This window comes from Dreissena polymorpha, chromosome 1 (genome assembly GCF_020536995.1).
Source record: "Dreissena polymorpha isolate Duluth1 chromosome 1, UMN_Dpol_1.0, whole genome shotgun sequence".
NCBI classification, from domain to species: Eukaryota; Metazoa; Mollusca; class Bivalvia; order Myida; family Dreissenidae; genus Dreissena; species Dreissena polymorpha.
The window spans coordinates 103,670,755-103,693,952 of NC_068355.1; the positions used below are offsets into that span (position 1 = coordinate 103,670,755).

At 36.5% G+C, this 23,198-nt stretch overlaps 1 protein-coding gene across 10 annotated transcripts in view; it reads right to left on the minus strand.

The window, feature by feature from the left end:
- Positions 1 to 5,632: 5,632 nt before the first annotated feature.
- Positions 5,633 to 23,198, minus strand: part of LOC127865164 (regulator of G-protein signaling loco-like) — a 124,361-nt gene continuing 106,795 nt past the window's right edge. For 9 of the 10 annotated variants that reach the window (XM_052405083.1, XM_052405082.1, XM_052405091.1 and 6 more), the window contains 3 exons: positions 19,001 to 19,275; positions 13,550 to 13,889; positions 5,633 to 8,155 (listed from right to left, as the gene is read on the minus strand). In XM_052405083.1, coding sequence (XP_052261043.1) covers positions 7,227 to 8,155; positions 13,550 to 13,889; positions 19,001 to 19,275 — 1,544 coding nt within the window. In that variant the 3' untranslated portion in view covers positions 5,633 to 7,226. The remainder of the gene's footprint in view (positions 8,156 to 13,549; positions 13,890 to 19,000; positions 19,276 to 23,198) is intronic. The other variant, XM_052405084.1, reaches the window with a different exon arrangement.

The window sequence follows — 23,198 nt, forward strand, 5'->3', positions numbered from 1 at the left end:
CGATTCTACATTTTGAAAAACATTGTTTTTTCTTCAAACGATAAGGACATCTACACAACACTATTTCAAGTGACCCTACATATAAAATGTACAGTAATAATGATATCATTACTTTTCAGAATGACTCGAAATAAGTCACCAAAGCCATAGTAAACAGTGAGATCACGAAACGAATGAAACATTCTGCCGAACACAGGCCAGTCATGGCATTGTTTGAACAGTCGTTGGATAAACACATTCATTAACCAAAAATATCGAACCAAATCTGTTCTGTTCAGTATTGTTACTAGCCTTAAATTCGCTCCCCGAACATGAATTGCGTGTTTAGTTTAAAAGAAACGCCTGACGCGAATACTTTTTCTTGCGATATAACGATTACAGTTTGTATAACAAATGCTAGGTACATCATTATAATAAATAACAAGAGCACCGCATAACGGATGCCAACGCTCGGCTGCGGATGCAGTTTTGAATAAATGAAAGCTTGTCAGAAGATTTTTTTAGAGGTCACAGTGACCTTGACCTTTGATCTAGTGACCCAAAAATGGGTGTGGCGTGTAGATCTTATCAGGGTGCAGCTACATATGTAGTTTCAAAGTTGTAGGTGGAAGCACTTTGATTTTAGAGCCAATGTTACGGTTTTAGCATGACGCCAACGGCGGACGACACGACGAGCTGGCTATGACAATATCTCGGGTTTCCTCTGAAAACAGCCGAGCATAAAATGATAAAGACACCTAACAATACATTTAACACAACAACCTCTCAATTTACCAAACGGTACATACCAGTCTTGTTACTCTATTCTCTTTTCACACACAGATCCAGAAAGAAAATAAAACATCTTTTATTATGATTCTTGGCAAAGATAACCAAGCGATAAAAATGTATGTTCTAATAAGAAAAGTATTGCATTTTCTACTCCATTCTGTACGGATAAATAAGGGATAGACATTGTACTCAAGTATCAATTGGGTTTTACAGTTTACTTTTGTGAAGAAAGAGGTCCGATGCGTGTTTTAACATTAATAGATGTAATAGCTTTGAAATATGCGTTATATTATTCTAAGCCTTGCCTAATATATTACAAAAAGATCAGGCAGTAATCTGTTATTCTCTATGTATTAAACGCCTATCAAATAATAGGAAAAAGTCACCTTGAAAAGGTTTATTACTAAGGGGTACTTTACGTTCTGATAATATACTAAAAGTAAATATTGAATCATACGTACATGTCTTCATTCATCGCAGCCGTTTAATGGTAGTTGTTCACAGGTTGAACCATCGACCCGTTTCTTTTCTTTATCCCTCTCCTAAATTACACTTATGAGAACCCGAGATCCCATTTATCTTCGCTTCAGAGGACTTTGTGATAAGTAACAGGAGCTATTGATGTACCTCCAAAGGGAAGATATTTTACAAGATCAGCCAACGATGTGGCATGTGGAATACAACCAATATGTGTGTATCTAGTAGACTAATAATTTGTTATTCTTGTTATGTAGAAAAATCGTAGAAAGTTATGGCGTTTATGATTCACTTGCAAATAAAGTGTGTCAATTGCAACATGTGAAATCTTTCTAACGTTTTCACCTGATAAATAGATAATGATAGAGCCTTCGTTCCTTGTTGAAATATGAAGAAGCTTATCAGGGTATACCGGTACCGGGAAGGACAGGCACCTACTTATGAAGGAATATTCCTTTAAACATGTCATGCATTATACGGGCGTATAAACAAACAATTATTAATGCAGAGAAACTCAAACATTGTTGCAGCAGCAAAACATAAAATGTTGCGCGCTTATAATACTGTGATTACTTTTTGTGAAAAAGTATGAAGGAATAATAGTACATCACAGGGAATGTATATTTGTCACGCGCTTACACATGCAAACGTCTCCCTGACAGTCGTTTTTAGTGCTATTATCAATACGACAGCGAACGATGTGCGTAATTGTTATGTTTGCGTAAAACAAAACATGCGAAATTGTATTTGCTTATGTCGGTTATGGTGCATTCGAAAAAAAGTTTGAGTTGAGCCGTCGCGTACAACTGCTATTATATGTTTCTTCTGCATCTTATCCAGGGATGGCTCACTATTAGAGCATTCTACGTGTGGAGTTTTGTGGCCAGTGTTTTTATTTGTTTGTTCTTTCGTTAGTTCATTCGTTCGGTAGGTTGGACATTCCAATGTTTTCAACAGTAGTTCAGTCCTAAAACGACCGCTAGTTAAGCTCGATTGGTCATTGTCGGCTCGTGTACTACTTACATGTAGCCCGGGTATTCTTAAGTAAACTTAAATGTACCACTGGTACAGAAAATATATTAACATGTACCCGGCGAATTTTAGTCTTTACCCGACTTTTATTCCCGCCTAAAATCCGATGTCGTAAAACGCGCTATGGAATACAAATCACAATTCTCTTTGGTGTCCGTGAAACCTGTTCAAACTCCGAATGCTTTGAATGGACCGTTCGAATGCCAGATTATTCGCGTTCGTATATTCGTCAGAATATGTACATGCATTGTCAAAACATTGTTCGAAATTGCAGTGCATGGAAGGAAATCAGCACACGGGCATTGGTGGAAAAGTGCACTAAACACTATTTGTGTCAGTGTTGGGTAAGAAAACAATCTAAATACCATGCATTAAGAAATTGTCGTGAAGTACGGAAATATATAAGAAATAGCATGGTGTTAATTTCATTTAATTAAGACTTCACTTAGGCAGAGTTTGTTTGTTCAAAAGCGACGCGTGTCTTTAATCTACTGTTAAAACACGAGGCCGCAGGCCCGTACCCAGGCACTGGGCCCAGGGGCCCGGGCCCCCCCAGCTGGCTGTTGATTTATGATTTTTTAATAATGGGCCTACTGCAAATTTTCTCACATGAAAGGGCCCACAGTACACTTCCCTGCAATACAAATGTGCAGATGCATAGTAGTACAGTCCAACCCATCTTAAGCAGCCAGTCAAGGGAAACAGCCAAATTGGCTGCTTAAGCGGGGTGGCCTCTTAAGAGGTTTTTTTTACCATTTTTACCCCGGCATGTCACAAACTGTTACAAAATCTTGGACCCCCTTCCCTAAAGTACGTCACAAACTCACACTTTCGAACATGTTTTTTTAAATTAATACTTAATTTAAATTTAATCTAAAACTCAATTCACTATTAAAATTTCACTTACCGGTAAAAGAACTTTCACATTACAGGCTTTTATAACTGTAGGGTTGTTACGATGAGCAGTATGAATATTTATCCACGTGTTAACCTCTAATAAAAACGAAATTATAATTTAGATTTTCTTTCAACCCTTTACTAACTAAAAATGGAACAGTCCAATTATTTCGTCGTTGAAATCTGTGTAGAGGTTGTGCCTATTGAACAAGCCGGCCCAGCCAAGTTGCCTATTAAACATTCGAACAACAGAATCAGGAGATACGCAATTCGTCTTATTTTGACATAAAACTAATTCAAATGTTTCACAAATTTTTGTAAATTATTTTTAAATTCTACTAAAGAAATAATAAATAAATTATACAATTTTTTTTTATAAATATGTGACATCACACATGGCCTGACTCCCCTCCCCCATGTCACAAACTGCCACTTTCTTACTCACCCTCTCCCCACCTGGAGCGTGACATACTTTATGGACGGCCCGTAATGGTTAAAGCTTTAGACTTCAGAAAGGTGCTGATTTACTTGTTATATATCCATAAATTTATAACACAACATGTTTCTATATGCATTAAAATTCACCTTGAACAGTGCCTAATAAAAAAAATCTATTCTGGAGGGGCAACCCCTCCCGCACCCTCCCCGTTTGGGCCCCCCAGTCAACATTTCCTGGGTACGGCCCTGGAGGGAATCATATAACTGATGCATTCAATGTTTATTTCAAAATACACTTAAAACTTAATTTCTGTGTGCATCCAGCGAATGTTGAAATGTTTTAATAAATGTGCTTGGAATACGAAGAATATGAAAGTGTGTGTGTGGTGGGATGGGGGGGGGGGGGCATCTCTTTTGAGTGCATGGGGATTGACATCATGCACTATTTTTCATGTTTTACAGTTCGACGAGCTTTTTAATCGTGCAGGTAATGATATGTATTAGGTTTCATTCCACTAAGTGAATTTATGAGGAAGATGCGGAGAACTAGATGTATCGGGGGAGTACCAATATGTTATAAAAGTGCAACCCCGTTTCATGTTGTGATCGCTGCGTCTGGTTGACAATAATTGAAGTGCGCTCGTCGGGTAACATCGACAGAGATATCTGTACAACTACCTTATTCTTGAGTTCAGTCATTCTCACGGATTTCTCTCATCAAAAATATAATTGTGAATTCAAGTATGTGCATGTGTTATACCTGTTTTGGAAAGCTTTTCTAGCATATTGTTGAACATAAAAGGAATCCGATACTCCGACGACATGACAATTGTCAGTTGATTGTACGTATCTGTATTCTATATTGACTAGTTCATATATATCATATTTGCTTTACCTTGTGAAAACGATACCAACACGGATTTAGTGGCGATTTTTCTACTCAGTTACCTCTTTTAATGTAATTCTATGCATGGTGAACAGTGGCCCTAACCACTAGGCCATGAAGACGTCTACTGTCGGAAGAACGAAGAATTCATGAGAACCGTATCGTAGCCGGAAATTCACATGGAATATATTGTGACACACACAAAGGAGCATTTTGTTTCGCATTATATTTGGTACCATACCACATCTAGCGTTGAAATTTTTGCTATTACTTTTAGGAACAAAAGTTTATTTTTCGAAATATATTCCGAAATATTCGTTCATTTTGATTGTTTATGTGCTTTTAAAATTTATACTAATGATACGACCTCGATTGTAAATACATCAGGACTTTGTTTCACTAATCTACTTGTGCAACTGACAGACTTCACGAACACAATTCATATTGATTTCTTATATTTAACTATATTATTATCTGTTTAAAACGATGCACAGTGTCAATTTTACTTCATATAGCACAAGAAGTTGTAATTCAAATGTTTTTTATAACTTAATGCGAGTCTACACATGTAAAATGTGTGCACCAGAAAAAGAATGGTAGAAGAAGTTTTCAACAACGTATAAGCAATATCCAGACTATTAAAATATTTGATGTTCAATATTCTATGTTGTACTTCATATTGCTAGTTATTAAACTGAACTTGTCATTATTTGGATCCTGCTGCCTATCTAGTGTTGTTCTTGAAGTATCCATTCGCAACCTAATTGAGAGGGTTTGAAATAAAATGCATTATGCGAAAATGGGTCTTATTCCTATGTGTCATGTCTATCCTGTCAGTAATCTGAGAACAATACAGGGTGGGTGACTCTATAACATACAAGGTTGCACATGATTTGTGCAGTGCTGCGCTGATCTGGAGCAATGCTGGCTGCATACCGCATAAGACCCATTTCCGTAAGACTCGGCTCATATGTATATCCATTCTACACAACCAATGCATATTTATTAGATTCTGTAAACAACTGATCGAGCTGAATTGATTTTAGCATGCCTATTATAATTGAATACTCTGCATATCAAACTGCTTAAAAGGAGCCACACATGATATTTCACAGAGGAAGAAATATTCCAATTGATGCAACATTTTAATGACAGTTTCAATAAAATGCACATGAACTAAAAATATCGCAAATTATGTAAAACATAACAAAGATCAATACAAATAGTACAAAAGTGCAAAAGAAACATAATCAAGTAATAAAAACTGAAAAAAATAAATAAAACCTACTCTTTGAATATTAAAATACAATGTACCGGTAGGCATATGTACCCTGTTATACAAAGGTTCAATGTGTTATTGCTTACTGGGTGAGTACATATTTTAGGAAGTGTTATGCTAGTTAATATGTGTTTTAATGCAAGCTATGACAGCAACATAAAACTTCCAGTTTTTTCTATGAGTAAAGAAATAAGTGATTTTAAAATTCATAAAAACCATTACAGAAAAAAAGACATGTTTATGGACTGTTTTTTTGTGAAAACAGGGGTTAATTCATATGCGTATAGTATCATGCCAGATTAGCCTGTGCAGTCCGCACAACACTTTCCTCTTTCCTGGAAATTTTACTGTTTAAAGAAAGTTCCCGCTAAATGAAAATCATTTCTTGACCACCTGCACAGACTAATCTTGGACAAAACTTTATGCACATGCATTAAGCCTTTTTTCTATATACCCGCCCATACTCTTCAAAGTTTTAGATAATACTAAAGCCTATATAGCCATATTAGGAAAAATGCCCCGCCCCCTGGCAGCCATGTTTTACAAGCAACAGGGGGGGGGGGGGGGGGGGGGATCTTCTGACCATATTTCATGATGATTGGACAATAAATATGGCCTCTAGAGTGTTAACAAGGGTTTACTGGCGACCATGTTTTCAACCAACCGGAACCATTTTGGAATTCGTCCGAGATATCATTGGTACAAATCTTCTGACCAAATTTCATGACGATCAGACAATAAATGTTGCCTCTAGAGTGTAAACAAGGTTTTACTAAGGCCATATAAAGGAAAAATGCCCTGCCCCCTGGCAGCCATGTTTTTCAACCAACTGAAACCAAATTGGAATCTTCTGACCAAATTGCATGAAGATCGGACAATAAAAGTGACCTCTAGTGTGTTTACAAGGCAAATGTTGACGCTGTACGACGGACAAAAGGCAATCACAAAAGCTCACCATGAGCACATTGTGCTCAGGTGAGCTAAAAAAGGAGGAAACAGTCTCTAGCGTGGCTTAAACCAGTGTCTTTGGCATTAAAAGGTTATTGACTAAACCAATCAGTCATCCAAACTGTTCTATTGTTACAGACATTTTATACCTCACTTAATAACACAATTTAACAAAAACAACATTATCATTCCAAATCATTTTGTGTCGGTAATGCCTGATGATTTTATCAATTTCAAATGATTATCATTCATAAACGAAGCTGAATTTTCTGCATTAGTCTAAGTGATCAGTGTTATTGGACACTCTGATTAAAGGTGTTCTTTTATTTTTTTGATGTGTGACAAAGAATGGAAACATTGACAGTTCTACAAACTGGAAACAAGTACCTTAAATAGCTGAGAATATATATACTTGATAAGTTGTATATTTAAAGGTTTATGTTTTAAACATCATATTAAATATTTTGCTTAAAAGTTATGTAGAGACAGTCCACAATTTTAGACAAAAGTCACTTCATCTGTATGAGAAAACCCCAAGATGGAGTTCCTCACATCTAAAGAACTATCCAGCATGGTTGATGACATAGCAGAGGAAGAGACCATTGATTTAGACAGGGGGGTGGGTGTAGAGTGATGAAGAGCGTGGCCATCTGTGTCCACTGTGGACAGAAAGCTGTCTTCAGAGGAACCAGTCACTGGACTGTGGAGCTGTGTGTGCCGTGAATGCCCTGGTACGTTGGTGCGCGGTCTCGACACACGTCTGCTCTTGTTTTCTCTGTCCAGAGACGAGTCGCTGCTATATGGACTTGACTGGGGACTGTCAAATAAAAATGACTGGTTGAATGCCTGGGGTACAGTTGAAAACCAGTCAGAAATGTCACTTGACATATGAACACTTTCGGGTTTAACAGATTGAGCTTTAGTTCGCTGATTTACAAAGTTGCGTGACTTCGACAGGTATTTATTATGACTGTTGCTGAAGCCAATATCTTTTAAGCTCTTCTCCGTCATTTGAGGGTCAGAAAAATCACCTTCCTCCGGGAAACTACCAAAAAAACTGTCTGCTTCATCCAGACTTGAGCTTTTATCTGTAGACTTGATGGCTGACTTTGGTGTTCCCACAACAGCTTTAGCCTCATTTTTCTTAGGTGTTTTGACATTATCTCTAGTATAAGCAGCAAAGTTTTCATTAATACTCTCAATGTAATCATCAATTTCGGACATTAAATCCCTCGAAGAGCTCTTCTTGTGGTTACCATCCCTGGTGGAGGGGGAGACTGTCTTCTCGCGACTTGCCTTCAAGGTGAGATCATCCATGATGGTGCGTAGGAGTTCTTGGGGCTCTAATGTCGGTGAGAGGAGCCCATGTGGGGCGTGAACATTCCCATCCGGGACTCGCTTTGGTGTCTGACTCAGAGCAGCAGCGTCTGAAACATAATCATTCTTTTACACACAACATAACAAGTATATAATAAAACAAAACAGGTAGATAGATAGAAGCTCTAGAAGTATAGCTGTATAAGAGCACAACAATGTGTATGATAAAAGCTCCAGAAGTATAGCTGTATAAGAGCACAACAATGTGTATGATAGAAACTCTAGAGGTATAGCTGTATAAGAGCACAGCAATGTGTATGATAGAAGATCTAGAAGTATAGGTGTATAAGAGCACAGCAATGTGTATGATAGAAGATCTCGAAGTATAGGTGTATAAGAGCACAGCAATGTGTATGATAGAATCTCTAGAAGTATAGGTGTATGAGAGCACAAAAATGTGTATGATAGAAGATCTAGAAGTATAGCTGTATAAGAGCACAACAATGTGTATGATAGAATCTCTAGAAGTATAAGTGTATAAGAGCACAACAATGTGTATGATAGAAGATCTAGAAGTATAGCTGTATAAGAGCACAACAATGTGTATGATAGAATCTCTAGAAGTATAGCTGTATGAGAGCACAACAATGTGTATGATAGAAGCTCTAGAAGTATAGCTGTATAAGAGCACAACAATGTGTATGATAGAAGCTCTAGCAGTATAGCTGTATGAGAGCACAACAATGTGTACGATAAAAACTCTAGAAGTATAGCTGTATGAGAGAACAACAATGTGTATGATAGAATCTCTAGAAGTATAGGTGTATAAGAGCACAACAATGTGTATGATAGAAGATCTAGAAGTATAGCTGTACAAGAGCACAACAATGTGTATGATTGAACATCTAGAAGTATAGGTGTATGAGAGCACAACAATGTGTTTGATAGAAGATCTAGAAGTATAGGTGTATAAGAGCACAACAATGTGTATGATAGAAACTCTAGAAGTATAGGTGAATAAGAGCACAACAATATGTATAATAGAAGCTCTAGAAGTATAGCTGTATCAGAGCACAGCAATGTGTATGATAGAAACTCTAGAAGCATAGGTGTATACGGCACAACAATGTGTATGATAGAAACTCTAGAAGTATAGGTGTATGAGAGCACAACAATGTGTATGATAGAAGCTATAGAAGTATAGGTGTATGAGAGCACAACAATGTGTATGATCGAAACTCTAGAAGTATAGGTGTATGAGAGCACAACAATGTGTATGATAGAATCTCTAGAAGAATAGGTGTATGAGAGCACAACAATGTGTATGATAGAAACTCTAGAAGTATAGGTGTATGAGAGCACAACAATGTGTATGATTGAAACTCTATAAATATAGCTGTATGAGAGCACAACAATGTGTATGATAGAAACTCTAGAAGTATAGCTGTATCAGAGCACAACAATGCGTATGATAGAAACTCTAGAAGTATAGGTGTATAAGAGCACAACAATGTGTATGATAGAAGCTATAGAAGTATAGGTGTATAAGAGCACAACAGTGTGTATGATAGAAACTCTAGAAGTATAGGTGTATGAGAGCACAACAATGTGTATGATAGAAACTCTAGAAGTATAGGTGTATGAGAGCACAACAATGTGTATGATAGAAGCTATAGAAGTATAGGTGTATGAGAGCACAACAATGTGTATGATCGAAACTCTAGAAGTATAGGTGTATAAGACCACAACAATGTGTATGATAGAAACTCTAGAAGTATAGGTGTAGAAGAGCACAACAATGTGTATGATAGAAGCTCCAGAAGTATAGCTGTATGAGAGCACAACAATGTGTATGCTAGAAACTCTAGAAGTATAGGTGTATAAGAGCACAACAATGTGTATGATAGAAGATCTAGAAGTATAGCTGTATAAGAGCACAACAATGTGTATGATAAAAGATCTAGAAGTATAGCTGTATGAGAGCACAACAATGTGTATGATAGAAGATCTAGAAGTATAGCTGTATAAGAGCACAGAATGTGTATGATAGAAGCTCTAGCAGTATAGCTGTATAAGAGCACAGAATGTGTATGATAGAAGCTCTAGCAGTATAGCTGTATAAGAGCACAACAATGTGTATGATAGAAGCTCTAGCAGTATAGCTGTATAAGAGCATAACAGTGTGTATGATAGAAGATCTAGAAGTATAGGTGTATAAGAGCACAACAATGTGTATGATAGAAGCTCTAGAAGTATAGGTGTATAAGAGCACAACAATGTGTATGATAGAAGATCTAGAAGTATAGCTGTATAAGAGCACAACAATGTGTATGATAAAAGATCTAGAAGTATAGCTGTATAAGAGCACAGCAATGTGTATGATAGAAGATCTAGAAGTATAGGTGTATAAGAGCACAGCAATGTGTATGATAGAAGATCTCGAAGTATAGGTGTATAAGAGCACAGCAATGTGTATGATAGAATCTCTAGAAGTATAGCTGTATGAGAGCACAAAAATGTGTATGATAGAAGATCTAGAAGTATAGCTGTATAAGAGCACAACAATGTGTATGATAGAATCTCTAGAAGTATAGGTGTATAAGAGCACAACAATGTGTATGATAGAAGATCTAGAAGTATAGCTGTATGAGAGCACAACAATGTGTATGATAAAAACTCTAGAAGTATAGCTGTATGAGAGAACAACAATGTGTATGATAGAATCTCTAGAAGTATAGGTGTATAAGAGCACAACAATGTGTATGATAGAAGATCTAGAAGTATAGCTGTACAAGAGCACAACAATGTGTATGATTGAACATCTAGAAGTATAGGTGTATGAGAGCACAACAATGTGTTTGATAGAAGATCTAGAAGTATAGGTGTATAAGAGCACAACAATGTGTATGATAGAAACTCTAGAAGTATAGGTGAATAAGAGCACAACAATATGTATAATAGAAGCTCTAGAAGTATAGCTGTATCAGAGCACAGCAATGTGTATGATAGAAACTCTAGAAGCATAGGTGTATACGGCACAACAATGTGTATGATAGAAACTCTAGAAGTATAGGTGTATGAGAGCACAACAATGTGTATGATAGAAGCTATAGAAGTATAGGTGTATGAGAGCACAACAATGTGTATGATCGAAACTCTAGAAGTATAGGTGTATGAGAGCACAACAATGTGTATGATAGAATCTCTAGAAGAATAGGTGTATGAGAGCACAACAATGTGTATGATAGAAACTCTAGAAGTATAGGTGTATAAGAGCACAACAATGCGTATGATAGAAACTCTAGAAGTATAGGTGTATGAGAGCACAACAATGTGTATGATAGAAACTCTAGAAGTATAGGTGTATGAGAGCACAACAATGTGTATGATAGAAGCTATAGAAGTATAGGTGTATGAGAGCACAACAATGTGTATGATCGAAACTCTAGAAGTATAGGTGTATAAGACCACAACAATGTGTATGATAGAAACTCTAGAAGTATAGGTGTATAAGAGCACAACAATGTGTATGATAGAAGCTCCAGAAGTATAGCTGTATGAGAGCACAACAATGTGTATGCTAGAAACTCTAGAAGTATAGGTGTATAAGAGCACAACAATGTGTATGATAGAAGATCTAGAAGTATAGCTGTATAAGAGCACAACAATGTGTATGATAAAAGATCTAGAAGTATAGCTGTATGAGAGCACAACAATGTGTATGATAGAAGATCTAGAAGTATAGCTGTATAAGAGCACAGAATGTGTATGATAGAAGCTCTAGCAGTATAGCTGTATAAGAGCACAGAATGTGTATGATAGAAGCTCTAGCAGTATAGCTGTATAAGAGCATAACAGTGTGTATGATAAAAGATCTAGAAGTATAGGTGTATAAGAGCACAACAATGTGTATGATAGAAGCTCTAGAAGTATAGGTGTATAAGAGCACAACAATGTGTATGATAGAAGATCTAGAAGTATAGCTGTATAAGAGCACAACAATGTGTATGATAGAAGCTCTAGAAGTATAGGTGTATAAGAGCATAACAGTGTGTATGATAGAAGATCTAGAAGTATAGGTGTATAAGAGCACAACAATGTGTATGATAGAAGCTCTAGAAGTATAGGTGTATAAGAGCACAACAATGTGTATGATAGAAGATCTAGAAGTATAGCTGTATAAGAGCACAGAATGTGTATGATAGAAGCTCTAGCAGTATAGCAGTATAAGAGCACAGCAATGTGTATGATAGAAGATCTAGAAGTATAGGTGTATAAGAGCACAACAATGTGTATGATAGAAGCTCTAGCAGTATAGCTGTATAAGAGCACAGCAATGTGTATGATAAAAGCTCTAGAAGTATAGGTGTTTAAGAGCACAACAATGTGTATGATAGAAGATCTAGAAGTATAGCTGTATAAGAGCACAGCAATGTGTATGATAAAAGCTCTAGAAGTATTGATGTTTAAGAGCACAACAATGTGTATGATAGAATCTCTAGAAGTATAGGTGTATAAGAGCACAACAATGTGTATGATAGCTCTAGAAGTATAGCTGTATAAGAGAACAACAATGTGTATGATAGAAGATCTAGAAGTATAGCTGTATAAGAGCACAACAATGTGTTTGAAAAAAGATCTAGACGTATAGGTGTATGAGAGCACAACACACAACAATGTGTACAATGTATGATAGAAGCTCTAGAAGTATAGCTGTATAAGAGCACAACAATGTGTATGATAGAAGATCTAGAAGTATAGCTGTATAAGAGCACAACAATGTGTATGATAAAAACTCTAGAAGTATAGGTGTATAAGAGCACAACAATGTGTATGATAGAAGATCTAGAAGTATAGCTGTATAAGAGCACAGCAATGTGTTTGATAGAAGATCTAGAAGTATAGCTGTATAAGAGCACAGCAATGTGTATGATAGAAGCTCTAGAAGTATAGGTGTATAAGAGCACAACAATGTGTATGCTAGAAGATCTAGAAGTATAGCTGTATAAGAGCACAACAATGTGTATGATAGAAGCTCTAGAAGTATAGCTGTATAAGAGCACAGCAATGTGTATGATAGAAGATCTAGAAGTATAGCTGTATAAGAGCACAGCAATGTGTATGATAGAAGATCTAGAAGTGTAGCTGTATGAGAGCACAACAATGTGTATGATAGAATAAACTGGTTAACTATTTTACCATGGCTAATTGTTGGAAAGTATCAGACCTGGCAATTATGCCCAGCATCACCAAATTGTCAAAAGTCGAAAACTTCCATAAATGTTAATTAACATGATTTTTATTGATTTATATATAGACAGAGAACAAAAGTATAAAAACAAATAAGAAGTCCTGATCTTGAGAACAGCATAGTAAAATTATTATTGTTTATCACTTGATGAATGACGTTTTGTCTTTTAGATGAACTCATTTAAATCGTATTAGAACACCAAATCCCTATTTCTTAGCCAATAAAAACCACTTAGTTGAAACATATTTCTTACCAATACCACAGCTCTCACACATACCACTTGAACTAGGTTGGCGTTGGTGTGTATTTTTCACTGAGAGTTTCTCCCGAGCCTTCTTCCAATTTTCCCGTACCGTTCCCTTGACCTGCTCCCGTACCGTTCCCTTGACCTGCTCCCCAACGTCTTGCAGGCGGGCTGGGACTGAGCCTGGACCCTGTACCGTTCCCTTGACCTGCTCCCCAACGTCTTGCAGGCGGGCTGGGACTTCCCGTACCGTTCCCTTGACCTGCTCCCGTACCGTTCCCTTGACCTGCTCCCCAACGTCTTGCAGGCGGGCTGAGACTGAGCCTGGACCCAACTCTGCTATCACTACCTACAGGGAGATATCACACCTGGTAAAGGTATTTATACCTGGGCATCTGCCTCAAGCATTGTCTGAAGATTAAAAACTTAAACTTAACGCTATGTAAACATGATTATAACATAATAATTACAAGTAAATTTAACTGTATTTATGTGTACAGAATATTCAAGAGGCACTATGATCATGGAAACACCTCAGGGAAGGTAAAATCCTACTCCCCTTACTGAGTCCAAGTCTATTGACCCATTTTGTTACACTGGAAGGGGACTCAATATAAAACTTTGAACCATTTAACTTGTTATGTTTAAATTAACATTTCATCTTAATTTATATAATGATTAAAAATAGAAGTAAGTTCTTTAAACATTTGTATTACATCAGAGAAGAAATCATATAAAGGAAAGGGTTACAAGAATACTTACACAAACAAGGGAAATATCCATTAATTGTTGAGCTAATTAAAGACAAAAGGGCCAAGATGGCGTAGATCGCTCAACTATTTAAATGCACATGGCCAGTTAGGCATACAGAGGAATACTTTGAACAATTTTTGCTAAAGGCTACGATCAGATGTCACATACCTACATCAACAGTGAGTGTATTTTGTGATTCAAGGGAACATTCTTTTTAAGTATATTATGCTATATATTCAATACCACCACCACACCCCCAGGAAAGGCTCATTTTGACCACAGGGGCATAGAGGACCATTATGTGATGTTAAATGCCAAATACTAAAACACTTGGCTTATGTGTTTCTTCGAAGATTAAAAAAATATTTCACTTCATAAGTGAACATTATACATAACACAGGACCAATAAATGATATAAAATACCAAATACATGTATCTCTGATTTGTGGTTTCAGAGTAGATTTTTAAGGTTGTTTACAATACACGTGTTAACCTTGTGGTGTTGACAGTTTGCCCATGCAGCCATGATTTGAACAAACTTAGTAGAAAACTATGCAATGTACATCATTACAAACCAAATATTAAATCTGTTATCCTTATTGTTTCATGGAAGATTTTTAGTTTTTACTATAAAAGTCTATATAAATCTATGGCCCTTACTGATTCATGGACGATGTGAACAGTTGTTTACTATTAAGTCTATATAAATCATGCCACCCCAGGAGCAGGGCCAGTTTTGAGCATAGGGGCATGATTTGAACAAACACTGTTAAGGAAAACTTTTGAACTCCTGACTCGTGCTGTTTCAGAGCTGATTTTAAAAGTTATTTCCTATATAAATGAATATAAACCATGTAACCCCTGGGCAGGGTCAGTTTTGACCCATCAGGCATGATTTGAAAAAACTTAGTATAGGACCCTTATATGATAATACACACCAAATATTAAACACATGACCCTTGTGGTGTCAGAGAAGAGTTTTGAAGTTTTCATTTTAAACATCTATACATAGTTCTGTTGACCTACATAAACTAGAGACTAGAACAATACGGTTTACTTTGAAAGAGTTCGACCAAGATTAATTCCTGTGATGTTTATTTAAATCTGACCAGTGGTTTAGAAGATGTCGTTTGAATGAAATGTTTACAGAGAAGTTCTTAAGGACAAAAGGCAATCCCAGAGGCTCACCCTGAGCACATTGCACCCCGATGACCTGAACGTGTTGTTCTTGTATAGTCCAACAAAAGACGAAAAAAGTACTAGAAAAAAGGCCTTGCACCAAAAACAGAATGGAAAAAAGTAAACAAATTCAATAAAGACTAAGAGTCGAGTGGACATATATTTAAAAGTGTTTGCCCATGGTAAGAAATTGTTCAAAGCCTGAATATTTCAGGAAATTAATCAAATAATGCAAATACTACTTTCATTTTTACCTGACAAATATGAACACTATTTAAATTTAAACAAGGAATTCGAAGAGTCAGCTATGTCCCGACTGAGATTCTATTAAGCTTCAATCAGATTGACTCATGACTTCTGAACATGTCCCGTAATGCACATAGCCGCACAGCAGCTATCTTAGAGAAAATTGTTCAAGTCCAAGGCTGACTAATGTCACTTGGTAAAAAATTAATGGACCAGAATGAAACTCGAACTTGAACTCTGTAAGTCAAGTAGGTAGACTCACTCATTAACAATATGGTAAATATCTGGCGGAGTTAAAAAAAATCACTCTGTGAACGGAATGCTGGACGGATGGACAAACAGTGTGACTGCTATATGCCACCTTACAAGGAGCATTACAAATGAATTTAATTGCTAAAAAGGCGACCATAACTCTCACTTTGTTTGACACCAACATACAGAGATGTGCAAAGATCACATGCTAGTTGCTTGTTTTTTAAAGTTTCATCATTCCAGCACGAATAATACTATCTGAGTTAGGCGCAACACAATAAAAATGGGATAGACAATAGGAAGGATTTGTGGAAAGATTTACTCAAGCCTTCTGCACATTGTCTCAATGACCATATAATTGTATGAAAGTTTCATCTCAATGACCAAATCATTGTTTCAAAGTTTTATGGACACCTTAAAATGTACAGCAAAAATTGAGCAACTCGACAATGGAGGCTCATTCTTCTTACCTTGAAGTATGAACTTGATCTTGAGTCGGAATAACTGACTTGTGCCCTCTGCACATTTTAAGAACCTAAACATTTTAGGCAAGTTTAATAAAATCCTTCAATTGGTTTATAATATATTAAACAGACAAGAAAATAAAGGCTTCAACTTTTGACCTCAAATTATCACCTTGGCCCAGAGTTACTGACTCATGCCTTCTTCACTTCCTCTCAATGAAATGAATATTTTAGGCATTTTTTATAAAAATCCTTGCAAGGGTATAGGAGATACATAGAGGACACTAAAATGGCGGTTCAAACCTTTGACCTTAAAGTATGACTTTTACTTTGGTCAAGTGTTACTGTCTCATGCCTTCTGCACATCATCTTAATTAAATGAACATTTAACTTGATGAGGGTTCAATACAACCATCCACCCATTAAGGTCACAACATTAACTGCACTCAGAGCCCAAGAAAGAAGGAAAATATTCACAAGAATGTTGACAGAAAAACAACTCCAGTTAAAAAGGAATAAACTATGTGAATCAAAATACTAGTAAGTGCTCTGTAAGGTACTAATATACAGATAATTTAAGAGTAAATATTATTTGACTATAATAGACCACTCCGGCAAAATTTCAGTAACAAGATATAAAACAAAAAAGACTGCTAAGGAAGAACACGTCTGTAAGCGAAGTGAAAGTGAAAAATTCAATTGCCGTTATATGAGAAAACACAAAAGCCAAATAAACAATATTTTATCAAGTGAAAAATTCTCATTAAGGTCAAAAAGGAAAATAAATAACAATACATTCTGATAAAAAAACATGTAGTACACAAAATGAGGACAAATTTAACACCATGTTAAAGGCAACTTTAATTGTTCAGGAATATATATTAACATAAATAACGGGCTTTAATTATAAACAAGGGCTGTTTGTAAAACATGCATGCCTCCCATATGGGCTGTCCGTTGTAGTGGCAGCCATCGTGTGAAATCTTTTTTTGTCACTGTGACCTTGACCTTTGACCTAGTGACCTGAAAATCAATAGGGGTCATCTGCGAGTCACGATCAATGTACCTATGAAGTGTCATGATCCTAGGCAAAAGCGTTCTTGAGTTATCATCCAGAAATCATTTTACTATTTCGGGTCACCGTGACCTTGACCTTTGACCTTGTGACCTCAAAATCAATAGGGGTCATCTGCGAGTCATGATCAATCTACCTATGAAGTTTCATGATCCTAGGCGTACAAACATGTATGCGTTCTTGAGTTATCATCCGAATTTTTTTTTTCTATTTCGGGTCACTGTGACCTTGACCTTTGACTTAGTGACCTCAAAATCAATAGAGGTCATCTGCGAGTAATGATCAATCTACCCATGAAGTTTCATGATCCTAGGCGTATGCGTTCTTGAGTTATCATGCGGAAACAATTTTACTATTTCGGGTCACTGTGACCTTGACCTTTGACCTAGTGACCTCAAAATCACTAGGGGTCATCTGCTAGTCATGATCAATCTACCCATAAAGTTTCATGATCCTAGGCCTATGCGTTCTTGAGTTATCATCCAGAAACCATTTTAGTATTTCGGGTCACCGTGACCTTGACCTTTGACCTAGTGACCTCAAAATCAATAGGGGTCATCTGCGAGTCATGATCAATGTACCTATGAAGTTTCATGATCCTAGGCCTAAGGGTTCTTGAGTTATCGTCTGACAACCACCTGGTGGACCGACCGACTGACCGACATGAGCAAAGCAATATACCCCCTCTTCTTGGAAGGGGGGCATAATAACTATCTATCAACCACTTAAAACTTGAAAGACCACTACAGTCAATGAAACAGGATTCTTCCTTCAGATAAAGCTGGAAAATGTCAGATAAGATAAACTTATCATTATCTTACATCTTTGATATAAAAGATTTTAGATGTGTGATAAATCCACTTAAGTCAATTAATTTATTTGACCTGATAGATTTGTTTCATAGATTTCCAAAAGTTTTATTTTAATGTAAACAAACAACAAAGGTCGCTGTGGCGTAGTGGATATGGTGTCCACCTAGCGATCGGGAGGTCACGGGTTCGATCCCACCTCTGGGAGCGTTCTTTAGATCTCTCCCATAGACACCAAGGAAACCGACTCGAGAGCGTTTCATATAAGCCTTAGGCTTGTTATGCAATTGAGCTTAAATAAATAGGTTTAAAAAACAACAACAAAAAAACAAACCTATCAAGAGACTGATGTACCAAACATGTTGACAGAACCAGAAGGCAAATTGATGGACAAACACCGGGAAGATTTCTAAAGCAACACTTACTTGTTTTATATTCAACAATCTATTTTGTAAAAATTTGTCAAATGCACTATTTTTTTGTATGTCTCCTCCAAATTTTATTTGAACATGGAGGCATAAAATTAAAAAAAGTTTTCTTGAGTCTTATAAGTTTTAATATCCACATCCAAGTCAGTTGAAAGCATGCAGCAACTAAATGTTAGACTACAAGCAGTACTAAGCTACACATATCTCATCTACATGCACACACATCTGGTTTAGTATACATACGCCTTCCTTACCTTTGGAGACTTATTATCAAAATCTAAAATTCCAAGGTCGTCAAAATAATTTGCCAGTAACTGATCACTTTTATCTTGCATCAGTCGGTCAAAGATATTGTTAGTTATGTCATCTAGACTTGTTGGACCACTGGTGTCCTGGTTGTGGTTATTAAAGAGCGGGTTGTTGTTGTTGTTAGTTGAGTAACCATGGAAACCAAGTTTGCTAGTAAATTTATTAGGTTGTGGAGGTCGTTTGAAGGTCACATGCAGCTTAGTTTCTGCACACCGCTGGGCTGTTAAGAGAGAATATTAGGGAAAGGGTTACACAAGAGTTAGTCAGTGATTACTCATAGTACAGATATGTAAAAGTGAAGAGAGATGGAGCAAACAACCTCTATAAAAATGGAATGAAATATGATGATGTCTTTCTATTTAGACAATTTTCCATAGATATAGGACTATGAAATTGTCAATGACATTGCATACAATGATAAAGGTACAGTCTTCTCAATGGAGGACATAGGCGTGAAAATGATGTTTGGAGAGACAATAACTGCCCATAACATTTCTATGTGAGTGATGAATGAATGCCATTATCAGAATGTCCATGATCTGGCTCAAGTAAAAATAATTTCAGTTTGCTCTAAAATGGTGTAAACCAGCTTAGTCTGTATAAAATAATCATTCTGACCCAGTGTGCAATTTTCACAATATACAGTAGACTGATGTATATTTTAATTAAATAAAAGGTTTAGCTGTACTACCAATTATTGGGTGATATTTCTGTGGCAAGTTCAAGAGACTAATTGCGTAATCAAATCAATATATTAACCTCAAACCCTTGGATTGACACCCGGGGGGGGGGGGGGGGGGGGGGGGGGCTACAACAGAGAGGATGTAAATGAACTTGTTAGATTCAACTTATGTATTTATTTATCTTTAAGAAGTGTTAATGACATACACATATTGATCCAATAAATAAACATGAAATAATGAAATTACTTCTTCAAACTTATTAATACATAATTTTATAGGCTTGTGATGAAATTTCAGATTTTCACTTATTTAAAGCGGGTATATACGATTTTTTATATGTGTTTAATTGTAATATATTGATAAAATATGTTACAATAACACAAAATAGGCAAGAAAAATTATACATTAAAGCCGAATTTCATAAAATTCAGCAAAGACAAATTAGCGCCCCGAGCCGATAGTGACGTTCATATTTTCCTACAATAACCGAAGCATTCGTCTTTGTATTATTAACCGTTAAACTACGAGGGGTGTTCCAGAAGTTCGTGGATTTTCGCTATAACTTATTAGTTTGCTGGTAAAAGTCAATGAAATTTACATATTATACAAACCAATTATCACGGACTTTATATATAAGCTAAAAATGCATGAATTCCATAAAGCGCGTTTGAAACGCGTTGCCATAGAGACCTCAGTAACGACATGCGGCGCACGTGTGTATTTTATTATAAGTATGAGCGTTACGCGAATTTAAATTTGGTTTAAATGTCGTTGATAAACAGAATTTACGGCAAATTTCACGTTACAGCGCCTAAGTCCTCCTTACAGCCCGGATTTGGCCCCTATGGACTTCCGCGACTTCCCGGAAGTTAAATCACAGTTGCGCGGTATTCGCTTTGCAAGTGAACAGGAACTTACAGTTGCAGCAAAGCGAATCGTGTCGTCTTTTGACGCTGACTGGTATAGAGACACTTTTGACAAGTGGATTTCCCGACACATAAAGTGCATTCGCGTTGGAGGTGATTATGTGGAAAAGATTTGACAGTTGTTAACTTCATAACGTCATTGACGTTGAACAGAAACGTTACACGTGCGTCGGTGTGCGCATTGTGCACATGTTTAAATCTCTGATATATATTTATTGTTTTATGTATTTCCATGATATTTGGAGAGTAGATTTGGAAAGGACGAAATATTCTTAACATGCTATTTGTTTGTCCATTTATGTTACCAAATGAAAGTTATAGCGAAAATCCACTAACTTCTGGAACACCCCTCGTAAGTTTAGATGCACATCGTACATGTATGGTATACATGCTGGCGAATTCGGCTGTACAGCCGTTTTCAATTTCAGAATTAAATATCTGGCTTATTTCGCATTTTTCGACACATGTTCTTCTTAACTTTTATTTGAATTTATATTGAAATATATATATAACAAGGGCTGTTTGTAAAACATGCATGCCTCCCATATGGGCTGTCCGTTGTAGTGGCAGCCATTGTGTGAATACGTTTTTTGTCACTATGACCTTGACCTTTGACCTAGTGACCTGAAAATCAATAGGGGTCATCTGCGAGTCACGATCAATGTACCTATGAAGTGTCATGATCCTAGGCAAAAGCGTTCTTGAGTTATCATTCGAAAATCATTTTACTATTTCCGGTCACCGTGACCTATACCTTTGACCTTAAAATCAATAGGGGTCATCTGCGAGTCATGATCAATCTACCTGTGAAGTTTCATGATCCTAGGCATATGCGTTCTTGAGTTATCATCCGAAAACCATTTTACTATTTCGGGTCACCCTGACCTTGACCTTTGACCTAGTGACCTCAAAATCAATAGGAGTCATCTGCGAGTCATGATCAATCTACCCATGAAGTTTCATGATCCTAGGCGTATGCGTTCTTGAGTTATCATTCAAAAACCATTTTACTATTTCGGGTCACCGTGACCTTGACCTTTGACCTAGTGACCTCAAAATCAATAGGGGTCATCTGCGAGTCATGATCAATCTACCCATGAAGTTTCATGATCCTAGGCGTATGCGTTCTTGAGTTATCATTCAAAAACCATTTTACTATTTCGGGTCACCGTGACCTTGACCTTTGACCTAGTGACCTCAAAATCAATAGGGGTCATCTGTGAGTCATGATCAATGTACCTATGAAGTTTCATGATCCTAGGCCCAAGCGTTCTTGAGTTATCGTCTGACAACCACCTTGTGGACGGACCGACAGACCGACATGAGCAAAGCAATATACCCCCTCTTCTTCGAAGGGGGGCATAATAAGTTTTTTACACAGTTTATATAAATTCATAAATATTTGACAAAATCGTATATACCCGCTTTAAGTAAGAGACCCAATCAACCCAATTTTACATTATAATCACAAGCATCCATTTTCTGAATACCACCTACCCTATGAGTCTGTTTTATCTTTTACCAATCCAGCTAAAGCATTTGTTGCTGGCAAATTAAATCTATGCTAACCAAAGATAAGACGATACAGATATGACAAATGTCCCATAGACATATTCTCTACTTAATAACATTCCCATGATAAATCACATAAATCTTTCATTATCATATTCAATGCCTAGATGTGGGTTGATTATTCAACAGTATTGATGACATATACTTGGCATATTACAACTAGAGCATCTACAGTCAAAATAAGAGAAAATGTTCAGGGAAACCAAAATCTTTTGAAAGATTAGATTACAATTATCTTCTTGCATTCAACATATGGCCCTGTTTGAGTTCTTATATAGTGAAAAACATATCTGTGAGCTTTTACAAAATTACATGCAAATGGTGGTACTTTTCTCTCTTTTGCTTAGTCAAAATGCTCACTGTATAATACAGCCATTCTGCCCACTGTTGCCAACTGTCCTAAACATAATTGGTGAAAAGCATTAACAGTTCCCAATATCTGTTTTTATTTGTCATCAGGGTTTCATTATTTTAGAAACACTCAAAGTTATAATGCCTCCATTTTCATCATCTATGAACAAGTATAAATCGGCATTTAAATAGCCCTATGAGACCACATTGCTTAACACTAAGTCTTGTGCGTTAAATAATTTTCTAGACTGTTTTTACCTAAAGAAGAGAATTCCTTATAATGAAAATTCCATAAAAGCGGAAAGTATCATTCTTGATTAGCCTGTGATGATCACACATGCATTTTCTGTTATGGACAACCAAAGTAGTGATATCAGGGTTTCCTACACTTCTAGGCAGCAAGATTTCACTTATGTTCTGTTATGAACCTCAACAATGTCTTCGATTACAGTCAATCTTGTGCATGCAAACTTTTGAAATTAGCAACCTTTGTCTTATGTGACCACTTTGTGGTCGCTTAATTCAAGTGGTCTGTACATGTTCATTTTAACTATTTGCATATAAACGAATTTCTACAGCTGCAGACCATAGCCTTTTTTAAAGATTTATTT